The sequence below is a fragment of the Cotesia typhae genome, unplaced genomic scaffold, assembly GCF_013202065.1.
Source record: "Cotesia typhae breed Kobodo isofemale line unplaced genomic scaffold, CoteBio_Ctyphae contig_43, whole genome shotgun sequence".
Classification (NCBI taxonomy): Eukaryota; Metazoa; Arthropoda; class Insecta; order Hymenoptera; family Braconidae; genus Cotesia; species Cotesia typhae.
Window position 1 is genome coordinate 3,296,006 of NW_027423752.1, and position 27,799 is coordinate 3,323,804.

The following is a 27,799-nucleotide window of genomic DNA, read 5'->3' on the forward strand; positions in this document are numbered from 1 at the left end:
CTATAGCAAGTAATAATAATAATAACAATAATGGTAATAGCTCGAGTTACTTGCAGACGCTTCCTGTTATATCCCAAGATAAAAGACGAAGACAAGGGGAAAAGATTGTCTGCCGATTTGGAAATTTTCATGAAAATTTTTTCTTATAGATTCTTTATAATACTGAAATCAGCGGTCAGCTGTCAATTTTAAAAATTTTTTTAACAATTTAATTACAATAAAAAAGTGGTTCTAAAAATTTTCATTTGTAATTTTTATTATGTGAAACTTTTTAATCAAATTTTTTTTTAATAATTTAATTGTTATAAAATTCCAAAAAAAATTTCAATATTTGTCAATTTCAGTGTTGTAATTTTTTTTATGTACTAAAGAATTTTTATGAAATAATCATGAGGAGAAATATTATTTCCATTTAATTTTTTGAGTTATATTAAAAAATCAGAGAATTATCTCGTAAAAAGAATAGATCAGTTTTGAGTATTGGTAAATTGCGTACTGTAAAATTAAAAATTGCTATTTTTTTTTTAATGATAACAAGGATTGTAATTCTATTTTTTATCTTCTAATAATTTTCTATAAAAAAATTGTTGTAAAAAAATCCTTACTGTATCTGTTTCATAATTTCTTTTAACGAATTAAAATGATAAATAGATATTAAAAGAAAATTTATCACTTACTTATCACAGTTTTCTATTTTTGTCGTTTGATCAATTGATATATTTTTACACTGCACTAAAAATCCAATTTTTCTGTAAAAAACAAATTACATCCACTTCATTTGACATATTTGACGGCCACTTATATTTTATGATATTCAAATCATTAAAATCAATTGACATCTGATCACATATTGATTTTTTTGAACAATTTAATTACTACAATGAAAATATTGAAAAAAAAATTGTATCAATTATTTTTGACATCTGGATTTTCTTTTTCTTTCAATAATTCAGGTTGTCAAAAAAATTTTAACACTAATCAGATTTTTATTTCAATATCTTAATATTTGATATAAAAATTAAGGCTGAGGGTATTCGGACACTGTAGCGTGAATTTTAGCATGGCAAATAATTTGTAATATTCACGCTAGCCTCACGCGGAACTCACTCACAGTGTCCGAATAGACAGTCCGAAAAATTAATAATGAATGAAGTTGACAGATATTAAAAATTTTTTTAGAATTTTATAGCAATTAAATTATTTAAAAAAAATCAATTAAAAAGTTTCACATGTGAAAATGAATAAAAATGACAAGTGAAAATTTTTAGAAGCATTTTTTTAATGTAATTAATTTGTTAAAAAAATTTTCAAAATTGACAGCTGACCGCTAACTTCAGTATTATAAATATTCCTACAAAATAAATAAATTTTTTTAGTTAATTTTTGTGTTAGAATTTTGTTTGGTTTTTTTTTTTTTTTTTTTTTTTTGTTTAAAAGTCGGTTTGTTCTTTTTGCCACTCTCGTATTATTCTTAGGAAAAATAATAATTAAAAAAATTAAATATCCGAAAATTTGATTAATTATAGAATGGTTTTAAAATAATTTGTTACCTGTAAAAGGATAATTCTGATTTTTCCAAGAATTTAAATGCTGACATACATATCAAACAACTTGATGCTTGACAACATAACAATTCTACCAACTACTGATTTGAAATATGAAAACAGCATGAGCAGCGGCCATGTGATTGCGTTGTTATTTATTTCCATACTTTAACCAACGTCTTCAAACGAATAAGTGCATTTATAAATCTAATTTATAAAATTAAAAATAAACAAATTAATTGATTATAAAAAAAAAATATGCTTCTGGATAGTCCGTTCTCAATGGACCAAGATTCAGACAGTGACGTGAGTATGAGCGAGGATTCTTCGGAAGATGAGGTTATGTCTGGAGATTCTCCGATGGAGGACGATGACAGTGAAGAAGAGCAGCAAGAAGCTCGAGCAGAAGGTGAAGAAGAAGAAGATGAACTTGTCAAAGCTATTACTGCTTCCAAGGAGTTTCATCGAGAACACCCTCCAGATATAGTAATTGATGATCAAGATCCTTCTATTCACAATATTTGTTTTCATCCCGAGCAGGATTTTATTGCACTTGCTTGTACCAACGGTGACATCAAAGTGTAAGTTAATTGATTGATTTATTTATTTTCATTTATTCCTTTATTGGTATGATTTATTATCATCATATTTGTTTGTGTTACAGATATAAATATAGTAATGATGAGAATATTTCGCAATCTGTAATAGAAGCTCATGAGGATTCATGTCGGGATGTCAAATTCAGTGCAAATGGAGACACCTTGTTTTCAGTCTCCAAAGACAAGTCAATTGCAATAACAGACTTTGCTACGCAAAAATTCAAAGGAATTTATGAAGAAGCACATGAGTAAGTTGTTGACTTTGTATAAATTATTTTTTAATGGATTCAAATATTAATTATACTGTTATTTCATTTATAGCTCACCGATTCATGTTTTAAGTGTGATTAGTGAAAATACATTCGCGACAGGAGATGACGATGGAACGATAAAATGTAGGTATTTGCTTACACTAAAAGTAGATGTATCAGTCATAAAAAATATTTAATTTGTAATATGATAATTTCTTTTTTATTCGATGTTAAAAATGTCTTCAGTCTATTGAATTGATAATACGCGTTAATAATTTTTAATGTGACAAATTAAAATCAATATTCATTCAGGTGAAAATAATTGAGTAGGTAAAAAAAAAAAACTGATTATTCAATGACTCTGTAATAATCTATTGAGGAAATAAGCAAAATTTTGTGACCAGTGTATTTATATAATAAAATGGGTTTTTGTGGTTAAATTTGGTATCGTTGGAAAAGTCTTGACCTGGAGTTGTGCCTTTTCATGGTATCATATCATTCTCACCAATAGTTATTTTATGATGAGAAGTATTTAGGCCGCATTCGAAAATACTCGATCTCTAGATACATAATTAAGAAATGACTCTGTACCTCGTGAACTATTGACAATTTTAAAGATATAAACTCATCCCGATGTTACACTCATCAATACCTTTTATTTAAGTACCCACATCAATTTTTCATATATTTCATATATTTATATACATATTATATATATGTATATATGAAAAATATATCAAAATGCATGTGGGTACTCAAATGGAAGCTCTTGATGAGTGTAACATCAGGATGACCTTAAATCTTTAAAAAGGTCAATAGTTAAAAAAGTACAGTACAATTTAACAAAAGTCATTATTTAATAAAGTGAAATTTTATTTATTTATAACCCACAAGTCATGGCAGTCACATAGTGACTGCAAGATTGCTAGTTTTTAATTAAATTTGTTATTTGCTTCTTATTAATCCGATAAATTACATTAAGTTTATTCAATAATTAATTACTAAAAAAAAAAATAATATTTACAGTGTGGGACTTGAGACAGTCAGGAAGACTTCCAATATTTTCAGTCAAAGGAGAGGGAAGTTCGGTCAATGCAATGCTGACAAACGATGAAAAGAAATACTTAGTATGTGCGATCGGTGATGGCACTATTATGACCATAAATATGCCTGCTAAAAAAGTTTACTGCCGAACATCAGAGGATGCAGAGTATGATGAAAGTAGCTGCATGGGATTGTTCAAACACAATAGTAAAATATTGACAGCAACCAATTCTGGTAAATTTTACGTCTTCGACTGGGACAAGTTTGCAGAACCCACGGATGTATTTCGTTATGTTAATAAGAAGGCAATCGCTTGCATGATACCCATTACTGATAATATCGTGATAACTGGTGATGAAGACGGAGTGTTACGGGCATTCAGCGTTTTTCCACATGAAAAATTGGGTATCGCAGGCCAGCATGGAAATTCTGTTGACGCTTTGGATATTTCTCGGGACGGATCGTTGATTGCATCTTCGTCTGATGATTCTGTCAAATTCTGGAACGTTAAGTACTTCGAGACCTTTGATATTACGAAAGTCCAAACGCAGAGAAATAAAGGGAAGAAAGTTAAGCAAGCCAAGTTTAATTTACCCAGCAGCAAGTTTGAAAATCCCTCAGATTTCTTTGATGGTTTCAAAAACGATGCTTAAATACATTTCAATCGATTATTCTTTAATATTTTTTATGTACAAAATAAAGAAATGTAATTTAAATTACGATTCATTTAGCTTAATAAACACGATCCAATCCTTCTACTTCTTTTTTCTCATCGACGGCTCCTTTGATGTCGATAGAGTTTATTCTCAAAGTTGTCAGCTGACATCTCATCACTGCAAAATTTTAACAGATAATTTTAATTAATGTATATTATATTGGATTCTGAATCAATAATTACCAAGTTATTTTTTTAAAGTACTCACTGTGCAGTCGCTTGAACTGTTTACGTGGTAGGTAACGAAACTCGTACTTAGTATGAGAAAATGTTTTATCAATTACGGTGGCATCTACACTCACCAGCTCTCTGTTAAGTAAGGGCCGGCCTACGAAAGTGAAATCCGTACCACCGACTAGTAATACTTTTTCCAACCTCAATTTGTCACCTGGATTAGGTGGCCAGTATCCTTGTACGACTATCAGATCGTTTTCTGTTACTTTGAATTGTTTGCCAGCCAGTGCTATGACAGCAAACAGTCTTGAAGTATTTTTAGATAATACTTGGTTGTTTATTTCTTCTATTACACCTGATGAATGGTTAAAAAGTTTAATAAAAATTTTTAATTAGAATAGTGTCTAATAAATATTAACATCAAATAAAATATAATACTTTTTTCCATTTGTTCTTCTTGTTGCGTCGGCTCCGGTATCTCCATCGGTTGACTTCTGTCTTTATATATCCATGGTAGTGATAATTTTCGTACAGATTTTTTAGAAAGATTATTAAACAACCCCCGGTATTCAGCAACTAAAAATACAAATAATTAATATATTTATAAATAACTATAGTATATAGTATAGTATATATAGTATAACAATACTAAAGTAAGCCGACGTTTTTGATTTTTTTTGATTTATCAAATTATAACAAAAAAATATTTTTAAAAAATTGCATATGTAATTTTTAAAATTTTCTACATGTGAAATTTTTTTTTTTAATGATTTTTCAATAAATAAATTGTCAAAATTTTTAAATGTCGGCTAACTTAATTTTCATTAATTTATAAACAAAAATGATGATACTGAAATTAATCATTACCGAGTACAGAAATTTTTTTTAAATGAATTACTTGAAAAGTATTCTTAAAAAATTAAGTTTCATTTTTGAAAATATGTGAAATTTTTTTATTTTTTGAAAATAATTTATTTATTGAAAAAAAACTACAAATTCTAAAGTTCCTGATAGTTTCAGTATCATACAAACATGTCAGTTAACAGAAAAAATATAAACAATAAAAACGTTAAATAATTACCATGTCGTACAATACAAGTATTGTTAATTGGCAATTGTTGGCTTAAACAATTGTTAATAACATTAAAAACTCGTGGTAACCTGATAAACAACGCCATTTTTATTTTTTAATCTTCTGTCTTTTTTTACTGAACCTCGCCGTTCAATTCTCATGAAATCAAAAAAATTGTTTTATCTTCAACAATCAATTATTTAATAAAAATTCTTTTATTGAACAATTATTTAATTAATGACTTATTTATCAAATAGTATTTTTATTTTTGTTTTTCTATTTCTTTTCAACTGAAAATTCAAATTCATGAAAATACGTCAAGTATTTAAGCTCGCATCGCTCGATTTTTACTGTCGCGTTGTGAAAACTTTATTTCGCTCTTAATGTTCTATATGTACTCTTTTTCGTCTACACTTTCGTAAGATAGGTATGCTATTTTTTATATGTTAAATAAATCTTTAAACATCATTGTAATTATAAATTAATGAAATAGTTTTGCACACCCCCATAAATTTTCGTAAGCTAATTTACAAAAATTTTGCGATATTTTTGATAATTGCAAGTTCTTCTGTTAAATAGTGACATTCTTATATTTTAACCTCAATGTGCAATTGTTTACATGCCTAAAATAAATATATATATCTAATAATTTACGATTAAACATTTGTTAATAGCAATAGTGTCAACAATAATTCTAATCATGTTTCGTTTTTGTTGAATTAATTATTACAAATTATTTTATTTTTTAAATAAATTTTTTTAACGTTGAAAATTTTCAAAATATTGTCTGTCATTAGTGACAATTTTTTTTTTTTTTTTTTTTTTTTTTTTTTCCCCGAGTATTTATGGAGAGTGATTAATAGTGTTTCTATTTATTTACAGGACAGCAATGGCTAAAACAACCGACAAAAAAGGGAAAAGCGCGATCAACGAAGTCGTGACGCGCGAATACTCTATTAACCTCCACCGTCGTCTCCACGGTGTTGGTTTCAAAAAACGGGCACCACGCGCCATTAAGGAAATTAGAAAATTCGCTGAAAAACAGATGGGCACACCTGATGTCCGAATTGACACCAGACTTAACAAACAATTGTGGTCCAAGGGTATCAGGTAATTGAAATTAATTTTTACGAACTTGTCATGTGTATTTCTGATTATTTCATTAAGTTATTTATTTGGAATTTAAATATAATAACAGTTAAAGGATCAATTTAGTATATATTTCAAGTTATAAACATACAGAATTAATTTAATTTAACGTAAAATCATCTTGAAGACTATTACAAAGATTTTGAACATTTATGGATAAATTTAAGTCGTTAAAGTTGAAAAGGAATTATCCACATTTTTAAATAGTTTTCTTTTTTATTAATTAAAATTGAAATGGTTAAGTACCAATTATATTGAATTATTCATAACATCATTTTTCTATGTTGTTATTATATTGTAAGTTATATTAATTACTTATAATTTTCTACATTCTTATATTATACTGTCAGAAGTTTAAAAATGATAAGTCTAGGCGGTATCAATATTTTAACATTATCTCATATTAATGTTTCTAAGAAAAAACGTTGCGATACTTTTATTTTTTTATTATTCTCAGATTATATATTAATTAATAAAATCATAATATTTCAGAAACGTTCCATTCCGAGTACGTGTACGCTTGAGCCGAAGACGTAACGATGACGAGGACTCAGCCAACAAATTGTACACCCTGGTCACTTACATACCAGTAGCGACTTTCAAAGGGCTCCAAACCGAAAATGTCGATGCAAGCCAAGATTAATTTATCATTGTTTTACACATTAAAAAGATAATAAAGGGAAAAAAATAATAAATTATTCTGACGCTAAATTATTATCTAATAATTTATTATTATCAACCTCCCAGAGGACCATTTTTCCCAACATTTTTTCCAAGCATAAAAATATAAATACTTACATATGCGTCCCAAATACGTCACTTTAAAATCAAATCAAATCAATTTATTGCTAAATTAAATCAGTAAAATCCGACAATTGTGGAATTACGTAAGTTAATTATCCTCTAATACAATAAGCTAATTAATTTATATGGATATCAATTGTTAAGGATGTATAAATGATTCAGGTTTTCAATAATCAATAAAGACGATAAACGAAAGGTAAAAATTTAAATATCTCTTGATAGCTTCTCCGTTACTTATTGCATTATTACGATCATATCTATGATCGTTAAATACGGTAATTCTATTTTATTTAATTAATATTCTCTTATTACTGAGCCCTTTGTCAATCATTCTTTTTATATACCTCAGTATTTAAATTTCGGGTACCTCTGCGCTCTGAAATCCGAAATTTGATTATCAAAAATTTATAATAATAGAATCACCAAGCCACGTCAATGTCCTAAAATCCACATATCATTCCAACTTCCAATATATTTTAAAACAATAAATTTGTAATAATAATATAAGTCCGTCTGAATAATTTATATGACTTTAAATTTAAGAAGAAAAATTCAAATTAAAAAATCACAGGTTCTAAAATTTTTATTTCAAACTTAATATTTTCAATTTTAAGATTTTTTTTTATCTAAAGGTCAATTGAATATTTAAAAAAAAAAGTTGCGTACTCAACAACAAGAAAGAATAAGATGGATAGATACAAAGTTTAAGTGATCGGGTGCTCATCCCGGCGTTGAGATATTAAATTGTATTCCTGCGAATTGTCGAGATCCCTCGGGGATTGCGCCGACCAATATTTAATCAACTTTACTATAGAATATACTAGAGAATATTATTCTCCGGACAAATCAAGGACATATGTAGCTTGTAGCTGCGGCGGGTATGTTATACTATGTAAAAGTTGATAAATTTTTGTACATATGTACCTATGTGTGCAAAGAGACTTATATAAGGGTCGCGTGCACATGCGTGACGTCCTTACAATCATGTATGATGATACATATGTAATAAACGAACGAGAGAGATGGGGTAAGGATAGGGAATAGGGAGAAAATTTTAGCCTGAGAGCAATAGACGCCAGCGTGTGCCACACGTCGAAAACTCTACGAACAATCCCTTGGGATGCCTCTGGAAAAAGAGCCTTTTTCAGCTTGCTCGTGAGAACAAGTGCCATTGTATTTTCAATAACTTGAAATTACTTATTGTAGATACTCCTGTTTTTTTTTTTTTTTGGTATATTCGTTTTTAATTTTTATAAATTCATATTTCATTTTAATTTTTCAATAGTAATTCTGACTTACAGAAGATTCGCAATTTATTTATATTTCTTCTCAATAAAAAAAACTCGCTATTTAATGTAACTTACATTATCATAGTTTAGATCATTTTTATATCACTTTTTCTTTTATTTTTCGATAGAAATTGTAGAAAAAAATAATTTATTTAAAAAATAATACTATTGTTCTAATTTCGGAAACAAAGGAAGTGAAGAAATTTATAAGAAAATTTTTATCAAAGAAGAAAATAGTTCTAAGTAAAAATTTATTCACAACTCTAAAAAATCCTATCAATATATTTTCTATGATTTTCAGAAAATTTTTTTATTGACATTGATATAACACTATTAAAAAAAAGTAATTCTTTACCAACATTGAAAGTTTATTTCTAAGAAGTCATTTCATTATTTGTCCGGTCATAAATTTATCATAACAATAATAAATGGTATTGGTAATAATAATAAATTGAAATTATGTAGTTTTAAAAACTCCGCCATGTAAAAATACAAAAGCCGGTTTAAATAAAAAATCTCACATTTGATTTATAAAAGTAATTGCGCAAATGTGTTAGACATTACGAAAATGTTCTTAATACTAGAACAAAAATGTATGATTTTATTAACAATTTTGTGTTTAATGTACTAGAGTTTGATTTTTTACTTCAATGTATTCTTCTCTTGATGTTTTACCACTATGTTATTGTTATTAAATATATAATAAACTGATTTTTAAACTAATATAAATAGATTTTTAACTCACATGCTAATATCGAAATATTACTATGCATGAATTATAAAATATTTTTTATATTATCGCTACTTAATTTTAAATTACGAAAATTTTTTAACAGTGTATATAATTTCCTAATTTAATAAAAAAAAAGAAACAAAATTAATTGCTTATAGTAATTAATAAAACAAATAAATCAGTACATTTTAGCCGAATAATTCTCTGTGTTAAACTCAGTAATAATCTAAAAAAGCGAATGAGATTTGCATGTAGTTGACTCGTATTGAGCACTAAATCAACAAGCCGCAAAATGTCGATTCGATCGCGTATTCCTGGTCGCGAATATTTCGCAACGTTGTGATACGTGCGCATACAGTAGCGGAATAAAAATAGATAAGAGAGATAACTATAGAAGCGGGTTTGAATTGCCAGTACGTATACACATAGCGAATAACGAATTGGAGTTTGGAGTGAGAGAGACGTAAAAAGTAGGAATAAAGCTCTATAGCATTCCACGGTTCGCGGGTCGTAAAATCGCGAGCACCGAACACATTAGGCATCATCACAGGCGATAGCGTTCGTTTTAACACCGACACCCTCAAACCGTCCACATCGTCCCGTTTCTGTTCATGCAACAGCGAAAATTGTTAAAACAGCCAACAGTGCTGGTGATGGTGAAGAAGAGAAGGGAAACAGTGAATGTGAATGTGAATGTGGACGAGGACGAGGAGCTGAACAGAGAGGTGATTATAATGCGGTGTTAGAGTGAGTAAAAGTTATCTTTCCTAGGAGTAAGAGAGAATAAAGAGCTGGAGAAGAGAACGTCGGGGATTTAAAAAGGGTGGCGGATGCTGGAAAACAAATACACCCTTAGCAGTCTCGATTCTCTTCGGGGGCGTCGATTTAGTTCGGGAATCTAGATAGGAGGGAAGTGCTGGGATGTAAAACTCACCCCCAGAATAAAATACGGGAGGGTTTTAATCCGCCAATAACCAGCGAGAGTTATCCTGGTGTTCGGGGGCCATCTCGATGTGCGGAAAACCACGCCCCTGCGCGCAACCCTCGCTCCTCATCGGTTCTCTGCTCTACTCTGCTCGTTGGATTTCTTCTCTGGATCTCTTCTTCTATCTTCCGTCCGCCATCCTCCATTCTTCATCCACCGTAGGTTATTGAATTAAGCTTATCATTTGATTTTGAGGAGAGCCACCAGTCGGTTCTCTCGGTGCTCTTAAGCACCACCAAAAATTTTTATATCGTCGGGATAATCGCAATAATTTAATATCGCACTTGATACGATTATATCGTAAGCAGCACCCCGCGGCTTACACACTGATACCGCGGTCTGTCTCAAGTTTGCTCATTTCGTCAGGGTGGGGAACCTTTAAGAATACTCTAAGAGCTCACTAATAATCGCTTCTTATATTTTGTTTGTTTGTTTATTTTTTTTTTTTTTTTTATTTTAGTTAGTTTGGACTTTTTTTAATTAGAGCTGGGGGCGGAATTTGTGGTGACTTTTTTTATACAAATTTCAGAGTGGATGTGAATAATTTCACGGTAAAAAAATATTTGTGAAATACGTGGTTAATATTTAAGTGTTTTTTAACACACTAAAATGTTAGTTTGGAATGTTAATATGTGAACGTTTTATTTAAATTATAAATGATAAAATTAATACATTTTAAAAGTCTATTTAATTGATCAGTTTTAAAAATTTTAAGTAAAAAAATGATTTTTTCTTTTTTATCAAAAAAATCTGCTTAAGATAATTTTTTTGTACAAAGGAACAAATTGATATTTTTATTTTAAATACACTAGTTCATATGAAAATGGTTTTCTTTGAATTATTATTTTATAAATTGTGAATTTTATTCATTATATTAATCCAAAATTTGTATAATTATTCAAAAAATTAAAAATCAATGTAAAACTTAAATAATTTGAAAAAATAGTAGATTTTAGACTTAATATTTCGTTTCATCTTAAATTAAAGTATCACGTGGACGGAAATTTGAAACTTGAAAAATTAAAAAATATCAGAATTAAAAACAAATTTTTTTTGTCAAAAAATTTTAATACCACTAGAAAACTAATACAACAATCTTAAAAAAGCAAGCAAGTCATGTGTCTAACATGAGGCTGTTATTTTATTAATTTATAGACTGTCTAGAGTCTTGCGCCAAGTATACGTTCAAACACATGCGTGTATGATCGGACATGTGCGTTATTTAGTCTTTACTTAAATCAAAAATTAATAAGTAATTAATTAGAAAAACAAAATACATTTCAGCAAGAGAGAAATTTTAATTTATTAATTTGGCATAAAAAGAATAAAGATCGTAGATTTGAATAAAAAAATTAATGATGAATGTTTTAAATTATATTTAATTAATTTTATTAATTATTTTAATTAATTTTGACGCAAATAACATTTTATTGTGTTGAAAGAAAGAAAAATTTTTAAGTTAATTCCTAACAAAAATTTTTTCTGTGTAGGTGATTTCTTCCCGGACGACTATTAGTCTTTTTTTTATTTTAAACAAAGTGTAAAATTACAATTAAAAAAAAAAATTATTCAAAATCAACTTAAAATATTTAAAAGTATAAAATTTCGTCTGACAAAAAACTTTTCATACTACTGAAAAAAATATCAGAGTGAGAAACTACTAAAAAAGTAACTGGAAGATTGATTGAAAATAAAAAATTAGAAAGAAGACATGTGGAAAAATAACTAGTACTTAATACAAGGTGATAATTAAGTGAAATAAATAAATAAAAAGTTTGTGAATAAATAATAAATAATAAGGAAATAAAAGTGTTAAAAATTGAAGGTTAATAATTTTTGTCAGGATGGATTATTCGTATTTGAACCAAGCGGCGGCAGCGGCGGCCGCCGGATTCGAAGCTTCAAGTTGTGCATTGGCGAGCGACATGCAGTGCGGATACGGAGATTTAGGATCTTGTTCGCAGATGAGCCAAGCGGCGTACCGATATACGGCCGCGAGAGCCGCAGGATATCCGGGAAATTCCGCGGGAGGAGGTGCTACCAGCGGGCCCACGCTTGGTGGCCACCATGTAAGCCACCCTCATGCCCATGCCCACCATGCGGCCCATGCTACCCCCTGCTCGGTAATGGCCGCGAGAACTCAAGATGTTCATCGACATGCTGCTTCTATATTTAATCAGTCTATTAATCTTCAAAGTAAGTTTCATCAATATTATTTGTAGGAATAATTATTTTTTATTTGTAATCATTTATTGTAATTATAAAATTGATTTTTATTAAAAAAAGTTAAAAATTTTTTTAATAATTTAAGGAAATATGAGCAGAGTACCGAAAATTAAGAACTATGGTCGAAGAAATTTTGAATCAATGGGTTTTTTGTGGTATTGATCATAAAATACATAGTTTGAATAATTTGGAAATAAATTAAAAAAATAATATTGCTATCACAGGAGCAAATACCAATAGTTTAATTAAAAATATTACGGAACAAATTTATAGAGAAAAATTCAAGCCAAATCTTTATGATGTTACGAAATTTAACTAGAAATTTTTTTAATTTTGGGATAAAAATTTGCCCGTCAAAAATTTTCCATAGTCTCTTACTATTATGATAGGTTATTTTTTAATTGAAAATTTTATAGCGATCCTTTTTATATTATATTCCATTGATTATTCATACACATAATTAATTTTATAGATCACTCTTTGATCAAGAATTTAGAAAATAAAATTTTTTTTTTTTTTAATTATAAATTTTTGTTATAGATTAGTCAGTATTAGAATAATCAACCCGAAAATTATATTAATTTTTTAATATAAATTAAAAATTGTCATCGTAGAAAATTAAAATTCTTAGTTGGTAGTTGATATTAAAAATCAAATTTTTAGGAAAATAGCAATTGAGATAAAAGAATTTTTTATCAATTAAAAAAGTAAGTCCGACTAAAAGTTGCAACTTGAAAAAAAATTTTTTAATTCGATTTAAAATTAATCTATATATATATATATATATATATATATATATATATATATATATATATATATTTGTCTATTGGTTATTATAAGACCATTTTATCTTATATAAAGTATTATTTGAGGACATATGGCTATTTTGAAGACAGTCCTCATAATTCTTTTCATATTTTGTATACTTCGAGGACTGTCTTCAAAGTATACACCGTCAATATAAAGGTTTAATTAAGGACAGCATTACTGATAGGTGTAAACCGGGACAGTGTCCCCATAATATTTAATCACCAAAAGTATGATTTAAGGACAGACGTTGATTAGTCGAAGGTATTAAATACAAGGTAAAAACACGTAATGATTCTTAAAAGTTGTTACGATTAATTTATTTTGTTCGTCATTTATAAAGTATGTTTGGTTATAATGATTGTTCATGACATTTTTTTTTAAGTTTTGTCGACTGATTACAGCAAATTGTAAACACGGTCAATATTAGAATTGACAACAAACAAATAAAATTTATTGGCCACGTTTTGAATCGATTACGAAGATTAAATATCAACGATTCAAAAAAATTTTTGTTCATTTGATTAATTTAAAAAACGATCGTGTTTATTAATTTCATAAATTGATATAAAAATAAATGCTATTATTATTAGAAATTAATCATTTTAAAATGTGTGTAGTAATTTTCACAAAATCGATGACAAATAATTATTAAAAAACTATTAAGCTGAAAGGAAAAATTACAAATATTTATATCGGTTTGTTCTTCTAACAGATCGTATGAGAACTTTGAGAGATATTTTCTTATCTACATAAGTTACACAAAATTTCCCTCATCTATACTTGGAGAGTGTATTTTATTAGACATGAAGTAAAAACACAAATTTCTTTCAAAGTTTTCATACAAACCGTTACAAGTACAAACCAATATCCTCATAATGACTGTACCATAGAAAAAAAATATCTCCATAGTTGTCTGATCTCCTCATTGTACACAAGCGATGAAACATACGGTAATCTGTACATTTTATCGTTTGTATACTATGAGAACATCAGACAACTATGGAGACATTTTCATTCTATGGAACAGTCATTATGAGGACATTGGTTTATACTTGCAACGTTTGGTATGGGGTTTCTGCCAGACATTTGTTTTTTCTTTACCCATTTTCGGAAAAATATACAAAAATGAGGAAAATAACATAAAACACGCGAATAGTACTTTATCACTTGTTTAAAATTAAATTGAATTTAAAAAAAAAAAATATGGACTTGGTTGAAAAAAAAAAAAAATTTCGTTAATTAAAAAAAATCATTTTGAAGAATTTCATTGTCTTGATTGAAGTAGATAAATTTTTTAACTTGGAAATGTTTTGTAACTCAAGTCAATTTTAGTTGAATTAAGAATTTTTTGTCTTCATTCAAATCAATAAACTCTTTAGAATTGTTATCTGAATTCAATAATTTTTCGCTTGAGGCAATTAAACATTCTTTTGTATGTAATATGATTTTTTGTCGCTTAAGGAATAATTTATTTTCCCTGATACATTCATGATTGATGTGAAGTATTAGGTATGCATACATTTTTCTTAACTTTCTTAGATTATCTCTCATTTTTATAAAAAGACAAAAAAATAGTAATAGTTATGTTTAAAACCATCGATTTTATGAATTATATGAGAAGTAATTGCTATAAATATGTACGTAGAAATTGAAAAAATCAGAATACAAGCATTTTCAAAGTAGTGACCATACAAATGTCCTCAAAGTATAGACTATATTAATACGTTCAGTAAATTAAACTAATGTCCTCATAATGACTGTTCCATAAAATGAAAATGTCTCCATAGTTGTCTGATGTCCTCATAGTATATAACCGGTGAAATATACGGTAATTTGTAAATTTTACTGTTTGTATACTATGAGGACATTAGAAAACTATGGAGACATTTTCATTCTATGGAACAGTCGTTATGAGGACATTGGTTTGTACTTGCAACGATTTGTATGAGGACTTTGGAAGAAATTCGTTTATTGTTTGTAATGTGAAGTCAATTCGAGCTCTGTCGATAACTCTGATTCATACTTGATCGACGGTATTATACCATCTCTCTAATTAACTTTATGGAATTCACTGGTACCCCTGCCATTAAATAATAATGACGCATTAATATGGCGTCAACTCTTTGTTTTAACTCATCATAGGAAGGATATCGAAAATTGATGATATAATTAAAAATATTAACAGCTCTTGTATCATTATTCACTATGTACGTTTTAGTGCTTTATCAAGATGAAATTTGGTATGTTTGTCCACTAAAAAATGTTTCCACTGTTCGCAAAAAGTGCATGGTGAAATATAGTGATAATAAAAAATATGCAGCCCGTGTTATGGCGATTTGTGGTAAGTAAAATTTATTTTTCTTACTTTCTATGTATTATCATTTTTATTTTTTTTTTTTGTTCAATCATTGTCATGTCCAACTAAATTTTTTGTCTTTCTCTTTAGATGATAAAACGATTTTGACTGGAATCGTGGAAAACATTAATGGAAAAACTAACTACATGCAGGGCATTTGGCAGTTAGAAAATATCCCAGCAAAATCATTCTCTCAAGTTTCAAAAGATTTTTTAAAAGATGTAAAAGGGCATGTACTATTTATTGATGAAAATCTCTTACAAAAATCACTATCCGATAACCTAATTCAATGCTTGGATTTTGATCAAGATACAAATGTTAAAAAATTTGTTTTGAAACAGCCACGATTCAAGCGAATGAAACGAGGTAATTAAAATTTTGATTATAATGTTTATAACCTGAGAACTTTTTTATAGCATTACAATTTACAGTGAATGACGAAAACACGTCCCAGGAATCTATGTTAAAGTCAATGGCTAAAGATCCTCCTGATTGTGAAATTCCTCCAATATCTCCTGATGAATTTTCTCCACCAAAGATTATAGTGAACGATGATAACACGACTCAGGAATCTACTTTAAAGTCAATGGCTAAAGACCCTCCTGATGATAAAATTTCACCAATATCTGCTGATAGAAGTTCTCCACCAAAGGTTACAGTGAACGAAGAAAACACATCCCAAGAATCTATGTTGAAGTCAATGACTAAAGACTCTGTTGATGATGAAATTCCACCAATATCCGATGATGAATATTCTCCATCAAAGGTTATAAGTTCTGATGCCCCTAGTGATTCTTCAAAATTTTCACCATCTAATTTTCATGCAGAACAAAAAAACCGTTGTATTGAAGGGTTCAAAATGCTTGCAAAGACGGATATAATTCAATCAAATATTGTTGAAGATAAAAGTTTATCAGTCACTATTCATAAATTTCTACAATCAGATCCTCCAATTTTTGAACCAGCATCCAATTTTTTAATACTTCAAGCAATAGGAAATCCAATTTTTAACAGTACACTAAAGGAGAGTTTTAATCTTGTAGTCACATCTTCATCAGATGCGGGGCAAAAGGAAAATAGCATAAAATATCTGAACATCCATAAAAAATTATGTATAATTAATTCAAGCATCGATCATGGTACAAATTTATTAAACGCTGTTAGTGGCCCTAGAACATCTGAGTTTCTAATTTCACATGATTCCCCGGAACTTCAAGCAACAGAACAATTGATATTTATCAACGATGTGCAGCAAAATCTCAGTCTACTGAATTCATCTCATTCAGATGTGCAACAAAAATGCCAAGGTAATACATACAACATTCTTGATATTGTTTTTCTCTTTGTAGACATTTTCTAATTCTCTAAATTATTATCAACAGGTCAGTTGGTGTCAAAATTTTCTATTGATCAATCATCAACAGGAGCAAAAATCTTAGTTAATTTATCTGAGATGAGTAATGAGCAAACGATAGAATCTTCTGACTGTGACAAAACACATACTGTTCGCGAATCTGATCTTCCAGAAAATTGTAACGAACTTCATGAAATTTACGACGTCACCCCTCAGGATCCTATACAAGTTTCGTTCATAGAACTTACTGAAGAACCAATCAACCATTCTCTCCTCGACCTGAATTTGGAAATTTCTCAACTTAGTCAAGTGCTCAAATTGAATAACGAAATTTCAAAATTTTCTTCAATTAACAATGAAGTTAATTCACTTAAATGTCATGCTTTAGAACAAGAAATAGCAAATTCTCACGGAACCAATGGACGAACTATTGCTCGAATGACAGAAAAGACTAAAATTACTATGAATAAAGAACCTGAGAAAGACAACAGTAAAAAAAAAATGAAGCCAAAGATTGTTTCCGAGGAAGAGGTGTCCATAAAATTACCAAAGAAAGGAAAAAGAAAATGTGATGTTACTAATTCTGGTCTTCAAAATTTAGAAACAAAAATGAAGAAAAGAAAGCAGAAAGAAGAAAAAGAGCAAGAAGTGAAAGAAAATGAAGATAAAGAACCAGTAGAAGAAAACAAAGCTGCAAGAGGAGTTGAATCATATTTTGGTGAATCAGGAGACGATGCAGATGAGTATGAGCCTGATAGTGATGAGGAGTCTAATAGTGATGAGGAATCAGAATACGACGAGAATTGTGAATTTCAAGATGACGATGAACTTGATGCAGATTTAAGAACAGAACAGACGTTTGCTGATTTTTTGAATGATACAATTACTGTTGACCAAAATTCGAAAGCGTCTGCTCCAGATGACAGGGAATTATCGGTGGACCCAACATCATGCACAGCAAAAAAACATTTCTGTTTATTTTGCAAAAAATTTCAGGCCAAAATTGCTCGACACTTGCAATTAAAACATCACGACCAAGAAGAAGTAAAAAAATTTATGGCTCTATCCGTAAAAAGCCAAGAAAGAAAACAGATTATTTCTATTATTAGAAAAAATGGTGATCATGTTTACAACACTGATCGCCAATTCAACAGTGGAAAATTAATTGTGTGTCGACGTCCAGCTGCACATAGAGAAAAAAAAAAGCTGAAGACTTCATCGCATGTGGTAACTGCAAGGGTCAATATTCAAGGCTTGTCATTCGCCATCATTGGCGTAAGTGCACAAAACAGAATTCAAAAGCCCAAAGAATTATTTTAGTAAAAGGAAAGAAAGTAAGTGCAAGACTTCATGAGAGAGCCAATGCTGATGTAAGGAAACATATATTTCCATATCTCCGCGAGGATGAGGTAGTTCGGTCTATCAGGTACGACGAGTTGCTGATAGTTTTTGCCAACAAACAATGCGAGCAGTATGGTACTAATCAGCATCTTTTTCAAATGGTAAGAGCCAGATTGCGGTTATTGGGACGACTACTTATAGCAATCAAATCACTAAACCCGCGTATTACAAGCTTTACAGACATATTCCAGCCCCGTCACTATGACTTCTTAATTGAAGCTGTCAAAAAAGTTGCTGTTTTCCTTCCAGAAACAAAAACCTTTCTGCATCCAGCGGTTGGATCAACTTTGAGAACTTTGTTGAAAAAGGTTGGAGAAATTTTGAGATCTGAATGTATTAAAAAAGAAAAAATAGAGAATCAAAAAAAGGTTGAAGATTTTCTTAAGCTACTTGAAGAAGACTATGGAACCAGCATCAACAGGATAGTAACAGAAACACAAACACAGCATTTCAGAACGAAGGAAGTAATTCTTCCCAGTACGAAGGACATTCAAAAGCTCTATAAGTACCTTGTCGATGAAAGAAATAAATATTTTCAAGAATTGCAGGTCAAATTTTCTTTTGAATCGTGGAAAAAGCTGGCTGAAATGACCTTATTGTCATTGCTAGTTTTCAATCGACGTCGCCCTGGTGAAATAGAGCGGCTGTACGTAAAATATTTTCAGAGCTGTCGCGGTATCAATGACATGGCTGATAGAGAAATTTATGAGACCTTGACCCCAGAAGGAAAAGCATTAGCGAAGAGGTACATGCGCTTTGAAATTCGTGGAAAACGTAATCGAACTGTTCCAGTTTTGGTTGATGATAATCTAAAAAAATGCATGGATTTAATTCTCACGTACCGCAAAGATGCTCACGTATCGCGTAAAAATGAGTACTTCTTTGGAATGCCATCTATCGACAAGGATCGGCATAAACATTTAGGCGCGTGTTATTTGTTAAGACAACATGCAGCAAAATGTGGTGCTGATTTTCCGGACCTCCTTCGCGGAACCCAGTTGCGAAAGCACGTTGCTACTAGATGCATCAATTTGAATCTAGAAGGCAATCAGGTTACAGACCTTGCTAATTTCATGGGCCATCATGAGGACATTCACAAAAAAATATATCGACAACCAGTGGCTGCTACTGACATTGTAAAAATGTCCAAGATTCTCCAGATGGTACAAGGTTTTCATGATACCAGTGATGATTCAACAGATGATGAAGCTGAGCCAAGCACATCACGTGTCACAATCAGTGAACCAAATGTTTCACAAAGTGACTCAGTTTATGGACCTGATACTTCGAGATTCAGTGTTCAGTCTCGTATCAATCAATCGTCTATAAGATCTGATGATTCAAGGCCGAAAACTTGGACAGATGAAGCAAAGTCGACTGTTTTATCAGCTTTTAAGAGACATTTAGAAAATGGGAATGTACCGTCAGGAAAAGAGATGCAAGAATTGATAAATGCACATGATTGTTTCAAAGGACGTTCTGTTCCACAAATGAGATCATGGCTACATACATACAAAAACAAAATGAATTGTTAATTTTTCGTTTTCATTTATGTTATTTTTCTTATTTTTAAAAACTCTATGATAAGTCTCCGGACTTATAAATTAGATTACAAAGATTTCATCATACTAGTTATTATTTAATGTTAAAGTTAAACAATTTTATACTTTGTTTTTAAAAAATCTAAAATGCATAAAGAATGTATTTTTCGTTATGGAATTATTAAATTTTAATTTTCTAGTTTTCGTATAGATACGAACCGTTATTTTTGTATTTTCAAAAATAATAGACAGTGCTACTCATAATTGTACTCATTACTATTGTCTCAATTTTAGTTCGCTATTATTTTCTTTCTTATCAGATAAAAATCAATATCTCATGTATTTTTTTGTTAGTACAGAAAATTCTAATAAAGTCATCTAAACTATTAAATGATAAATAAGTTATTCTTGAGTCCATTGGTGTTAATAAATTTTATAACAATCCACGCCAAGGATATTGTAAGTATAAATGAAGTAAACAAAGATATATAAATTTCACTGTTTGTACACTATGAGAACATCGGGGAACTATCGAAACATTTTCATTCAATGGAACAGTCGTTATGAGGACATTGGTATGTGCTTGTAACGGTTAATATGAGGAATTAAAAAAAATTTTATTGATCCACGTTAGTTGTACGAAATTTTCCTTATTTGTGTTTGAAGAGTGTGTTTTATTGGACATGAAGGAAAAGGAAAACAAATGTCTTCCAAAGTTTTCATACAAACCGTTACAAGTATAAACCAATGTCCTCATAATGACTGTTCCATAGAAAAAAAATATCTCCATAGTTGTCTGATGTCCTCATAGTACACAAGCGATAAAACATACGGTAATCTGTACATTATATCGTTCGTATACTATAAGAACATCAGACAACTATGGAGACATTTTCATTCTATGGAACAGTCATTATGAGGACATTGGTATACAAGCGGTGAAATATACGGTAATCTGTAAATTTTACTGTTTGTATACTATGAGGACATTAGAAAACTATGGAGACATTTTCATTCTATAGAACAGTCATTATGAGGACATTGGTTTATACTTGCAACGTTTGGTATGGGGTTTCTGCCAGACATTTGTTTTTTCTTTACCCATTTTCGGAAAAATTTACAAAAATGAGGAAAATAAAATAAAACACGTGAATAGTACTTTATCACTTGTTTAAAATTAAATTGAATTTATAAAAAAAAAAAATATGAACTTGGTTGAAAAAAAAAAAAAAAAATTTCTTTAATTAAAAAAAATCATTTTGAAGAATTTCATTGTCTTGATTGAAGTAGATAAATTTTTTAACTTGGAAATGTTTTGTAACTCAAGTCAATTTTAGTTGAATTAAGAATTTTTTGTCTTCATTCAAATCAATAAACTCTTTAAAATTGTTATCTGAATTCAATAATTTTTCGCTTGAGGCAATTAATCATTCTTTTGTATGTAATATGATTTTTTTGTCGCTTAAGGAATAATTTATTTTCCTTGATACATTCATGATTGATGTAAAGTATTAGGTATGCATACATTTTTCTTAACTTTCTTAGATTATCTCTCATTTTTATAAAAAAGACAAAAAAAATAGTAACTTATGTTTAAAACCATCGATTTTATGAATTATATGAGAAGTAATTGCTATAAATATGTACGTAGAAATTGAAAAACTCAGAATACAAGCATTTTCAAAGTAGTGACCATACAAATGTCCTCAAAGTATAGACTATATTAATACGTTCAGTAAATTAAACTAATGTCCTCATAATGACTGTTCCATAAAATGAAAATGTCTCCATAGTTGTCTGATGTCCTCATAGTATATAACCGGTGAAATATACGGTAATTTGTAAATTTTACTGTTTGTATACTATGAGGACATCCGACAACTATGGAGACATTTTCATTCTATGGAACAGTCGTTATGAGGACATTGGTATACAAGCGGTGAAATATACGGTAATCTGTAAATTTTACTGTTTGTATACTATGAGGACATTAGAAAACTATGGAGACATTTTCATTCTATGGAACAGTCATTATGAAGACATTGGTTTGTACTTACAACGTTTGGTATGAGGTCTCTGCCAGACATTTGTTTTTCTTTACCCATTTTCGGAAAAATATACAATATATAAAATATACATTCCTTTAATTAAAAAAAATTATTTTGAAGAATTTCATTGTCTTGATTGAAGTAGACAAATTTTTGAATTTGGAAATGTTTTGTGACTCTAAATAAATTTTAGTTGAATCCAAAATTTTCTGTTTTCATTTAAATTAATAAATTCTTCAAGATTATTATCTTAATTCAATAATTTGATGTAATTCAATTATTTTTCGTTTGAATCAATTAAATATTCTTTTGTATGTAATATAATTCGATTGACGTTTAAAGCATAATTTATTTCCCTTGAAACATTTATGAGTGCTTTGAAGTATTAGATAACCAGACATACATTGTTCTTAGATATCTTAGATTATCTCTCATTTTTATAAAAAAGAAAAAAAATAGTAACTTGTGTTTAAAACTACCAATTTTATAAATTATATGAGCAATAATTACTATAAATATGTACAGAAAATTGAAAAAATCAGAGCATCAGCATTTTCAAAACAGTCACCAGACAAATGTCCTTAAAATATAGACTATATTGATATGTTCAGTATAGCTGTCCCCATAGTAGTCGATACTTGAACAAAGTTATAGGTCCTCGAAACATCTATTACATAACTGGTCTCATACCATACAGTCGATAAAAAATTGTGTGAAAAGTTAAAAAAAAAATTATAGTTCACAGAAATATTAATGTAATTTAATCTATATTGATGTTTTCCACTATTTAAACAGGTTTCTATCTACTGTCCCCAAAACATCCAATAGACAAACATATATATATATATATATATATATATATATATATATATATACACTACTGGAAAAAATTAAGGGATCAAAAAAAAATTCCAAATTTTTCGGTAGTTTTCAACAGGCCGTAACTTTGAGAGAAATGGTCGTACAGGAAATAAAAAAAAGGAAATTGTAGCTCCAAGTGTCTAGTTTTTGGATTAGAACTTCAAAATTTTGTAGCCTCCGCGGTTTCTGAGTAATCGTAGAAAAACCAGCAACAAAAAAATTCTCAAAATTTTTTTAGTTTTTTTTTTTGGTCTACGGGCGTGGAAAAAATTTTTTTAGCTCAACCACCATAAGGATCGGATACTTTGTTCATTTAGCTTTAATTTCTTTTTTTAAACACCCTGATACGTCCACTCCTCGCTGAGATATCGGTCTTCAAATGGAAAAGGATCTTTTTGTCTTTGATTATCGATATCTCAGCAACCAATGATCGCACAGAAAGTTAAAGGTGGGTTTCAAGAACTTGAATGAATTCCCCTTAACGAGTGTCCATTGTTTTTTCGAAAAAAAATTTTTTCTTTCCGTCACATGAATTTGAAAATGCAACAAAAAAGGGCTTTTAGTGGTTTTTGGAAAATCAAGCGCTGGATCGAAAATATTGAGGAAACCACTAATGTTAAGTGTGCCTTTTACAGTTCAATATGTCCACAAAAACCCTACAAAGAATCAAATTAATCCAGCCAGCCGTTTTTTTGTTTCATTTGATCGAATTTTTGAAAAAATTAAAGGATCACGTTTTTTGCTCTGAAAAGCTCATAATTTTTAAAAATGAGAAAAAAAATTGTTTTTTCGAGCTTTTTCCACATTTTTGTTCCAGAAAGTGCTTAAATTGAAAAAAAAAAAAAAAAATTAAAAAAAAATTTTTTTGAAATTTTTTCTCTTGAAAAGTTTAAGAAAACAATTACCGCCGGCATTAGCGTTATCCAAAGCGTACCACGTGGAGATCGCGCGGTCGGATTTACGCTTCTCTCTCTCTGTGTGTGTGTGTGTGTGTGTGTGTGTGTGTGTGTGTGTGTGTGTGTGTGTGTGTGTGTGTGTGTGTGTGTGTGTGTGTGTGTGTGTGTGTGTGTGTGTGTGTGTGTGTGTGTGTGTGTGTGTGTGTGTGTGTGTGTGTGTGTGTGTGTGTGTGTGTGTGTGTGTGTGTGTGTGTGTGTGTGTGTGTGTGTGTGAGGTATTTCAGGAGAATTGAGACCCGGTGGCTCGTCAGTTCCACCGTATTTAATGACTCCAAACTCATTCTCTGAAGGTTTTTGTTGGTTCAATACCGGGTATTACCACCCCTGTTTTCAATAACGGCTCTCAAACGTTCAGCCATGTTTATGCAGACGGTAATTTGAGGCTGCGGAATGGTATTCCAAATGTGCTGAAGCGCGCGCTCCAAAGCAGCTAAGTTCTGCAAATTTGGATACTCTCTGCGCAACCGACGGCCCATTATGTCCCAAACGTGCTCTATGGGGTTGAGATCTGGACTCATTGCTGGGTGTCGCAACAATGTGATGTCATGCCGCTCAAAGAAGCGCCGGGTAATGTTGGCTGTGTGTGGACGTGCATTATCTTGCATCAATATGAACGACCTCAGATGTTGTCGTCTGCGCAGAACAATGGGCCTTAAAATTTGGTCGATGTAACGTCTAGCTGTCAAATTTTCGCGTACAATTACCAAAGGTGTTCTCCAATTTCGTGAAACGCCGCCCCACACCATAACTGATCCACCGCCGTAGGCAACGACTGGACGGACAAAGTTCTGGCGAAAACGTTCTCCACGACGGCGCCAAACGAGAGGACGTCGATCGTTGCCATATAGATTAAAACGAGACTCATCAGTGAATAAAACATTTGTCCATTCCCTCAAGTTCCAATTTCGATGATCGTAAGCATACGCTAAACGAGCTCGACGATGTCTTGCTGTCAACAGGGGTACACGATTAGGATGTCGTGCGTGTAACCCAGTTTCACGAAGACGGTTGATGATTGTTCGAGAGCAAATGTTTCGCACTTGATGCCGTCGTCGCTGTTGCTGTTGTTTGCGATTGGGGAAGTTTCGAGCGACAATATTCGCATTGACGAAAGGTTGTCGTCGAACTTCTCTAACAATTGATCGAACGATCATCGCGGGCATTAGTGACTCGATGGCGACCTTGTCCGGGGCGACGATGATATTGATTCGTCTCTTGGTATCTGGTATACGCTCGAGATACGACAGATTGACTTACACCCATCCGGATAGCAACTGCATGTTGAGTGTAACCTTCGTCGATAAGAGTCACTAACCGAGCGACTTCCACCTCCGATAAATGTCGTCTAACCATGATTAAGAATCAAAAGTCAGAAATTTTCAATTTTGACCAAAAAATTAAAAAAAATTTTTTTAAGCGCAGAGGGATTAGTTTTGAAAAAAACTGTTGAATGAAGCGATTTGCTAAGGATTCACAAAAAGAAAAAAAAAAAACTCCGAAAAGCGTATGAAAAAATCGAAATTCGATTGGGGGTATTAACTTTTTTATTAATTTAATTAAAACGAGATCAGTAGAATCAAGGAATGCAGCGGTGGAAAGGTGATAAAAATCATTGGGCGATGGTTTTTTGAGTTTCCTTAACTTGTTAAAAAAAATTTTCCAAAAAAATTTTTTTTTTTTTTTTTCGAAAAATTTTTTTTTTGAAAATTTTTTTTTGAAAATTTTTTTTTTTGAATTTTTTTTTCAATTTAAGCACTTTCTGGAACAAAAATGTGGAAAAAGCTCGAAAAAACAATTTTTTTCTCATTTTTAAAAATTATGAGCTTTTCAGAGCAAAAACGTGATCCTTTAATTTTTCAAAAATTCGATCAAATGAAACAAAAAAACGGCTGGCTGGATTAATTTGATTCTTTGTAGGGTTTTTGTGGACATATTGAACTGTAAAAGGCACACTTAACATTAGTGGTTTCCTCAATATTTTCGATCCAGCGCTTGATTTTCCAAAAACCACTAAAAGCCCTTTTTTTGTTGCATTTTCAAATTCATGTGACGGAAAGAAAAAATTTTTTTCGAAAAACAATGGACACTCGTTAAGGGGAATTCATTCAAGTTCTTGAAACCCACCTTTAACTTTCTGTGCGATCATTGGTTGCTGAGATATCGATAATCAAAGACAAAAAGATCCTTTTCCATTTGAAGACCGATATCTCAGCGAGGAGTGGACGTATCAGGGTGTTTAAAAAAGAAATTAAAGCTAAATGAACAAAGTATCCGATCCTTATGGTGGTTAAGCTAAAAAAATTTTTTCCACGCCCGTAGATCAAAAAAAAAAACTAAAAAAATTTTGAGAATTTTTTTGTTGCTGGTTTTTCTACGATTACTCAGAAACCGCGGAGGCTACAAAATTTTGAAGTTCTAATCCAAAAAACTAGACACTTGGAGCTACAATTTCCTTTTTTTTTATTTCCTGTACGACCATTTCTCTCAAAGTTACGGCCTGTTGAAAACTACCGAAAAATTTGGAATTTTTTTTTGATCCCTTAATTTTTTCCAGTAGGAAAAAATATATACACTAGTCACAAAAATTAAGGGATATAAAAAAAATTCCAAATTTTTTGGTAATTTTCAGCGAGCTGTAACTCCGAGGAAAATGATCGCACAGAAAAAAAAAAAAAAGCAAATTGTAGCTCCAAGTGTCTAGTTTTTAGATATGACCATGAAAATTTTTTGTCATCGTCAGGTCTGGAGAAATCCTAAGAAAACTACTGAAAAAAATTTTTCGAAATTTTTTTTCGTCTTAAAAAAGGTCTACGGGCTTCAAAAAAATTTTTTCGATTGTTTCGTTTAAAAGCTCTTTTAGTAAATTTAATACCCTTTAATTTGACGTAATCAAAAAGCCTGTACGATAATTTGCCGCGGAGTTATCGTCAATCAAAGCAAAAAAGTTTTTTTTGACTTTGGAAATCAATAACTCTGGAAATAATGACCGTATAGGAAATCGAAGGAGGGTTTTGAAAACTACACAATATTCTCTATAAGAAAACGTAAACCGCTTTTGAAGAAAAAATTTTTTTGAATTGAAAACTCGGACTGAAAAAAGACAAAAATTCGCATAATTAAGGATATTTGGATAACTTGGTATAACTTTGGATAAAATGGATGAACGAAAGATATCGTTGGTAATTTTTAACTTCAAAGTGTCCCCTAAAATCCCTAAGAAATTCAAAGCGCTGCGATTTTTTGTTCATAGTGCCCAGAAGCTTCAAATTCTGTGTTTTCGCAAAAATCACCATTATGAGCAATTTTGTGATTTTTATTCATTTTTCCATTGAAAAAAATTTTTTTTTTCAAAATTCTTTATTTTTTCGATCAAAGAGATTGATTTTTCAAGAAATTTGAAAAAAAAAAAAAAATTTTCAATTTTTTTCGAAAATTTTTTTCGAAATTTTTTTATCAAAAATTTTTTTTTATTTTTTTTTTTATCGTCTTCAGAATGCTTCACTATTGTCAAAAAAATTAACTCAATTTTTTCTGTCCGCTACAACTGCTTTAGTTTTAAATCTCATTTTAAAAATTCAATAAAAACAAATTGATATACCCCCGCGGAGTTCGGCTTTTCCTCACACAAAACTTGAATTTTACGTTTTCTTTTTAGCCTAAATTCCTTACGTGAATTTTATGTAAGCTTTTCTTTGATAAGCACCTTTTGATATGCCTCGTCGACATTTAGCTGCCACAGATGTGGCTCGCATTGTTACCCTCCTTCAAGAGGGCTACAGTCAGGTGGAAGTAGCAGCTTCTATGGGAGTGAGCCAGTCCGTTATCAGTCGGGCCTATGCCCGATTTAACGCGACTCAAAGTTACGATCGTCGTCCGGGTCAAGGTAG

General features: G+C 30.4%; 5 protein-coding genes across 6 annotated transcripts in view; 4 read left to right on the forward strand and 1 right to left on the reverse strand.

The window, feature by feature from the left end:
* The first annotated feature begins 1,662 nt into the window (after positions 1-1,662).
* On the forward strand, positions 1,663-4,160 carry LOC141528221 (WD repeat-containing protein 55 homolog). Its single transcript, XM_074244157.1, has 4 exons — positions 1,663-2,125; positions 2,209-2,391; positions 2,465-2,538; positions 3,421-4,160. Exons 1-4 carry the CDS (start codon positions 1,803-1,805, stop codon positions 4,089-4,091), a joined length of 1,251 nt encoding a protein of 416 aa, XP_074100258.1. The 5' UTR covers positions 1,663-1,802; the 3' UTR covers positions 4,092-4,160.
* Mrpl21 (mitochondrial ribosomal protein L21) lies at positions 4,093-5,686 on the reverse strand. The gene is made up of 4 exons (XM_074244158.1): positions 5,409-5,686; positions 4,766-4,903; positions 4,362-4,682; positions 4,093-4,271 (listed from the first exon to the last, which is right to left on the reverse strand). The coding sequence occupies exons 1-4, from the start codon at positions 5,503-5,505 to the stop codon at positions 4,171-4,173; spliced, it is 657 nt and encodes a 218-aa protein (XP_074100259.1). The 5' UTR covers positions 5,506-5,686; the 3' UTR covers positions 4,093-4,170.
* A 595-nt stretch (positions 5,687-6,281) lies between these two features.
* Positions 6,282-7,259, forward strand: Rpl31 (ribosomal protein L31). The gene is made up of 2 exons (XM_074244159.1): positions 6,282-6,509; positions 7,041-7,259. Exons 1-2 carry the CDS (start codon positions 6,289-6,291, stop codon positions 7,189-7,191), a joined length of 372 nt encoding a protein of 123 aa, XP_074100260.1. The 5' UTR covers positions 6,282-6,288; the 3' UTR covers positions 7,192-7,259.
* A 4,744-nt stretch (positions 7,260-12,003) lies between these two features.
* Positions 12,004-27,799, forward strand: part of LOC141528280 (uncharacterized) — a 39,897-nt gene continuing 24,101 nt past the window's right edge. For both annotated transcript variants that reach the window (XM_074244245.1, XM_074244246.1), the window contains exon 1: positions 12,004-12,555. In XM_074244245.1, coding sequence (XP_074100346.1) covers positions 12,204-12,555 — 352 coding nt within the window. In that variant the 5' untranslated portion in view covers positions 12,004-12,203. The remainder of the gene's footprint in view (positions 12,556-27,799) is intronic.
* Positions 15,301-18,425, forward strand: LOC141528175 (uncharacterized). Its single transcript, XM_074244086.1, has 4 exons — positions 15,301-15,736; positions 15,842-16,117; positions 16,183-17,058; positions 17,134-18,425. Exons 1-4 carry the CDS (start codon positions 15,601-15,603, stop codon positions 18,423-18,425), a joined length of 2,580 nt encoding a protein of 859 aa, XP_074100187.1. The 5' UTR covers positions 15,301-15,600.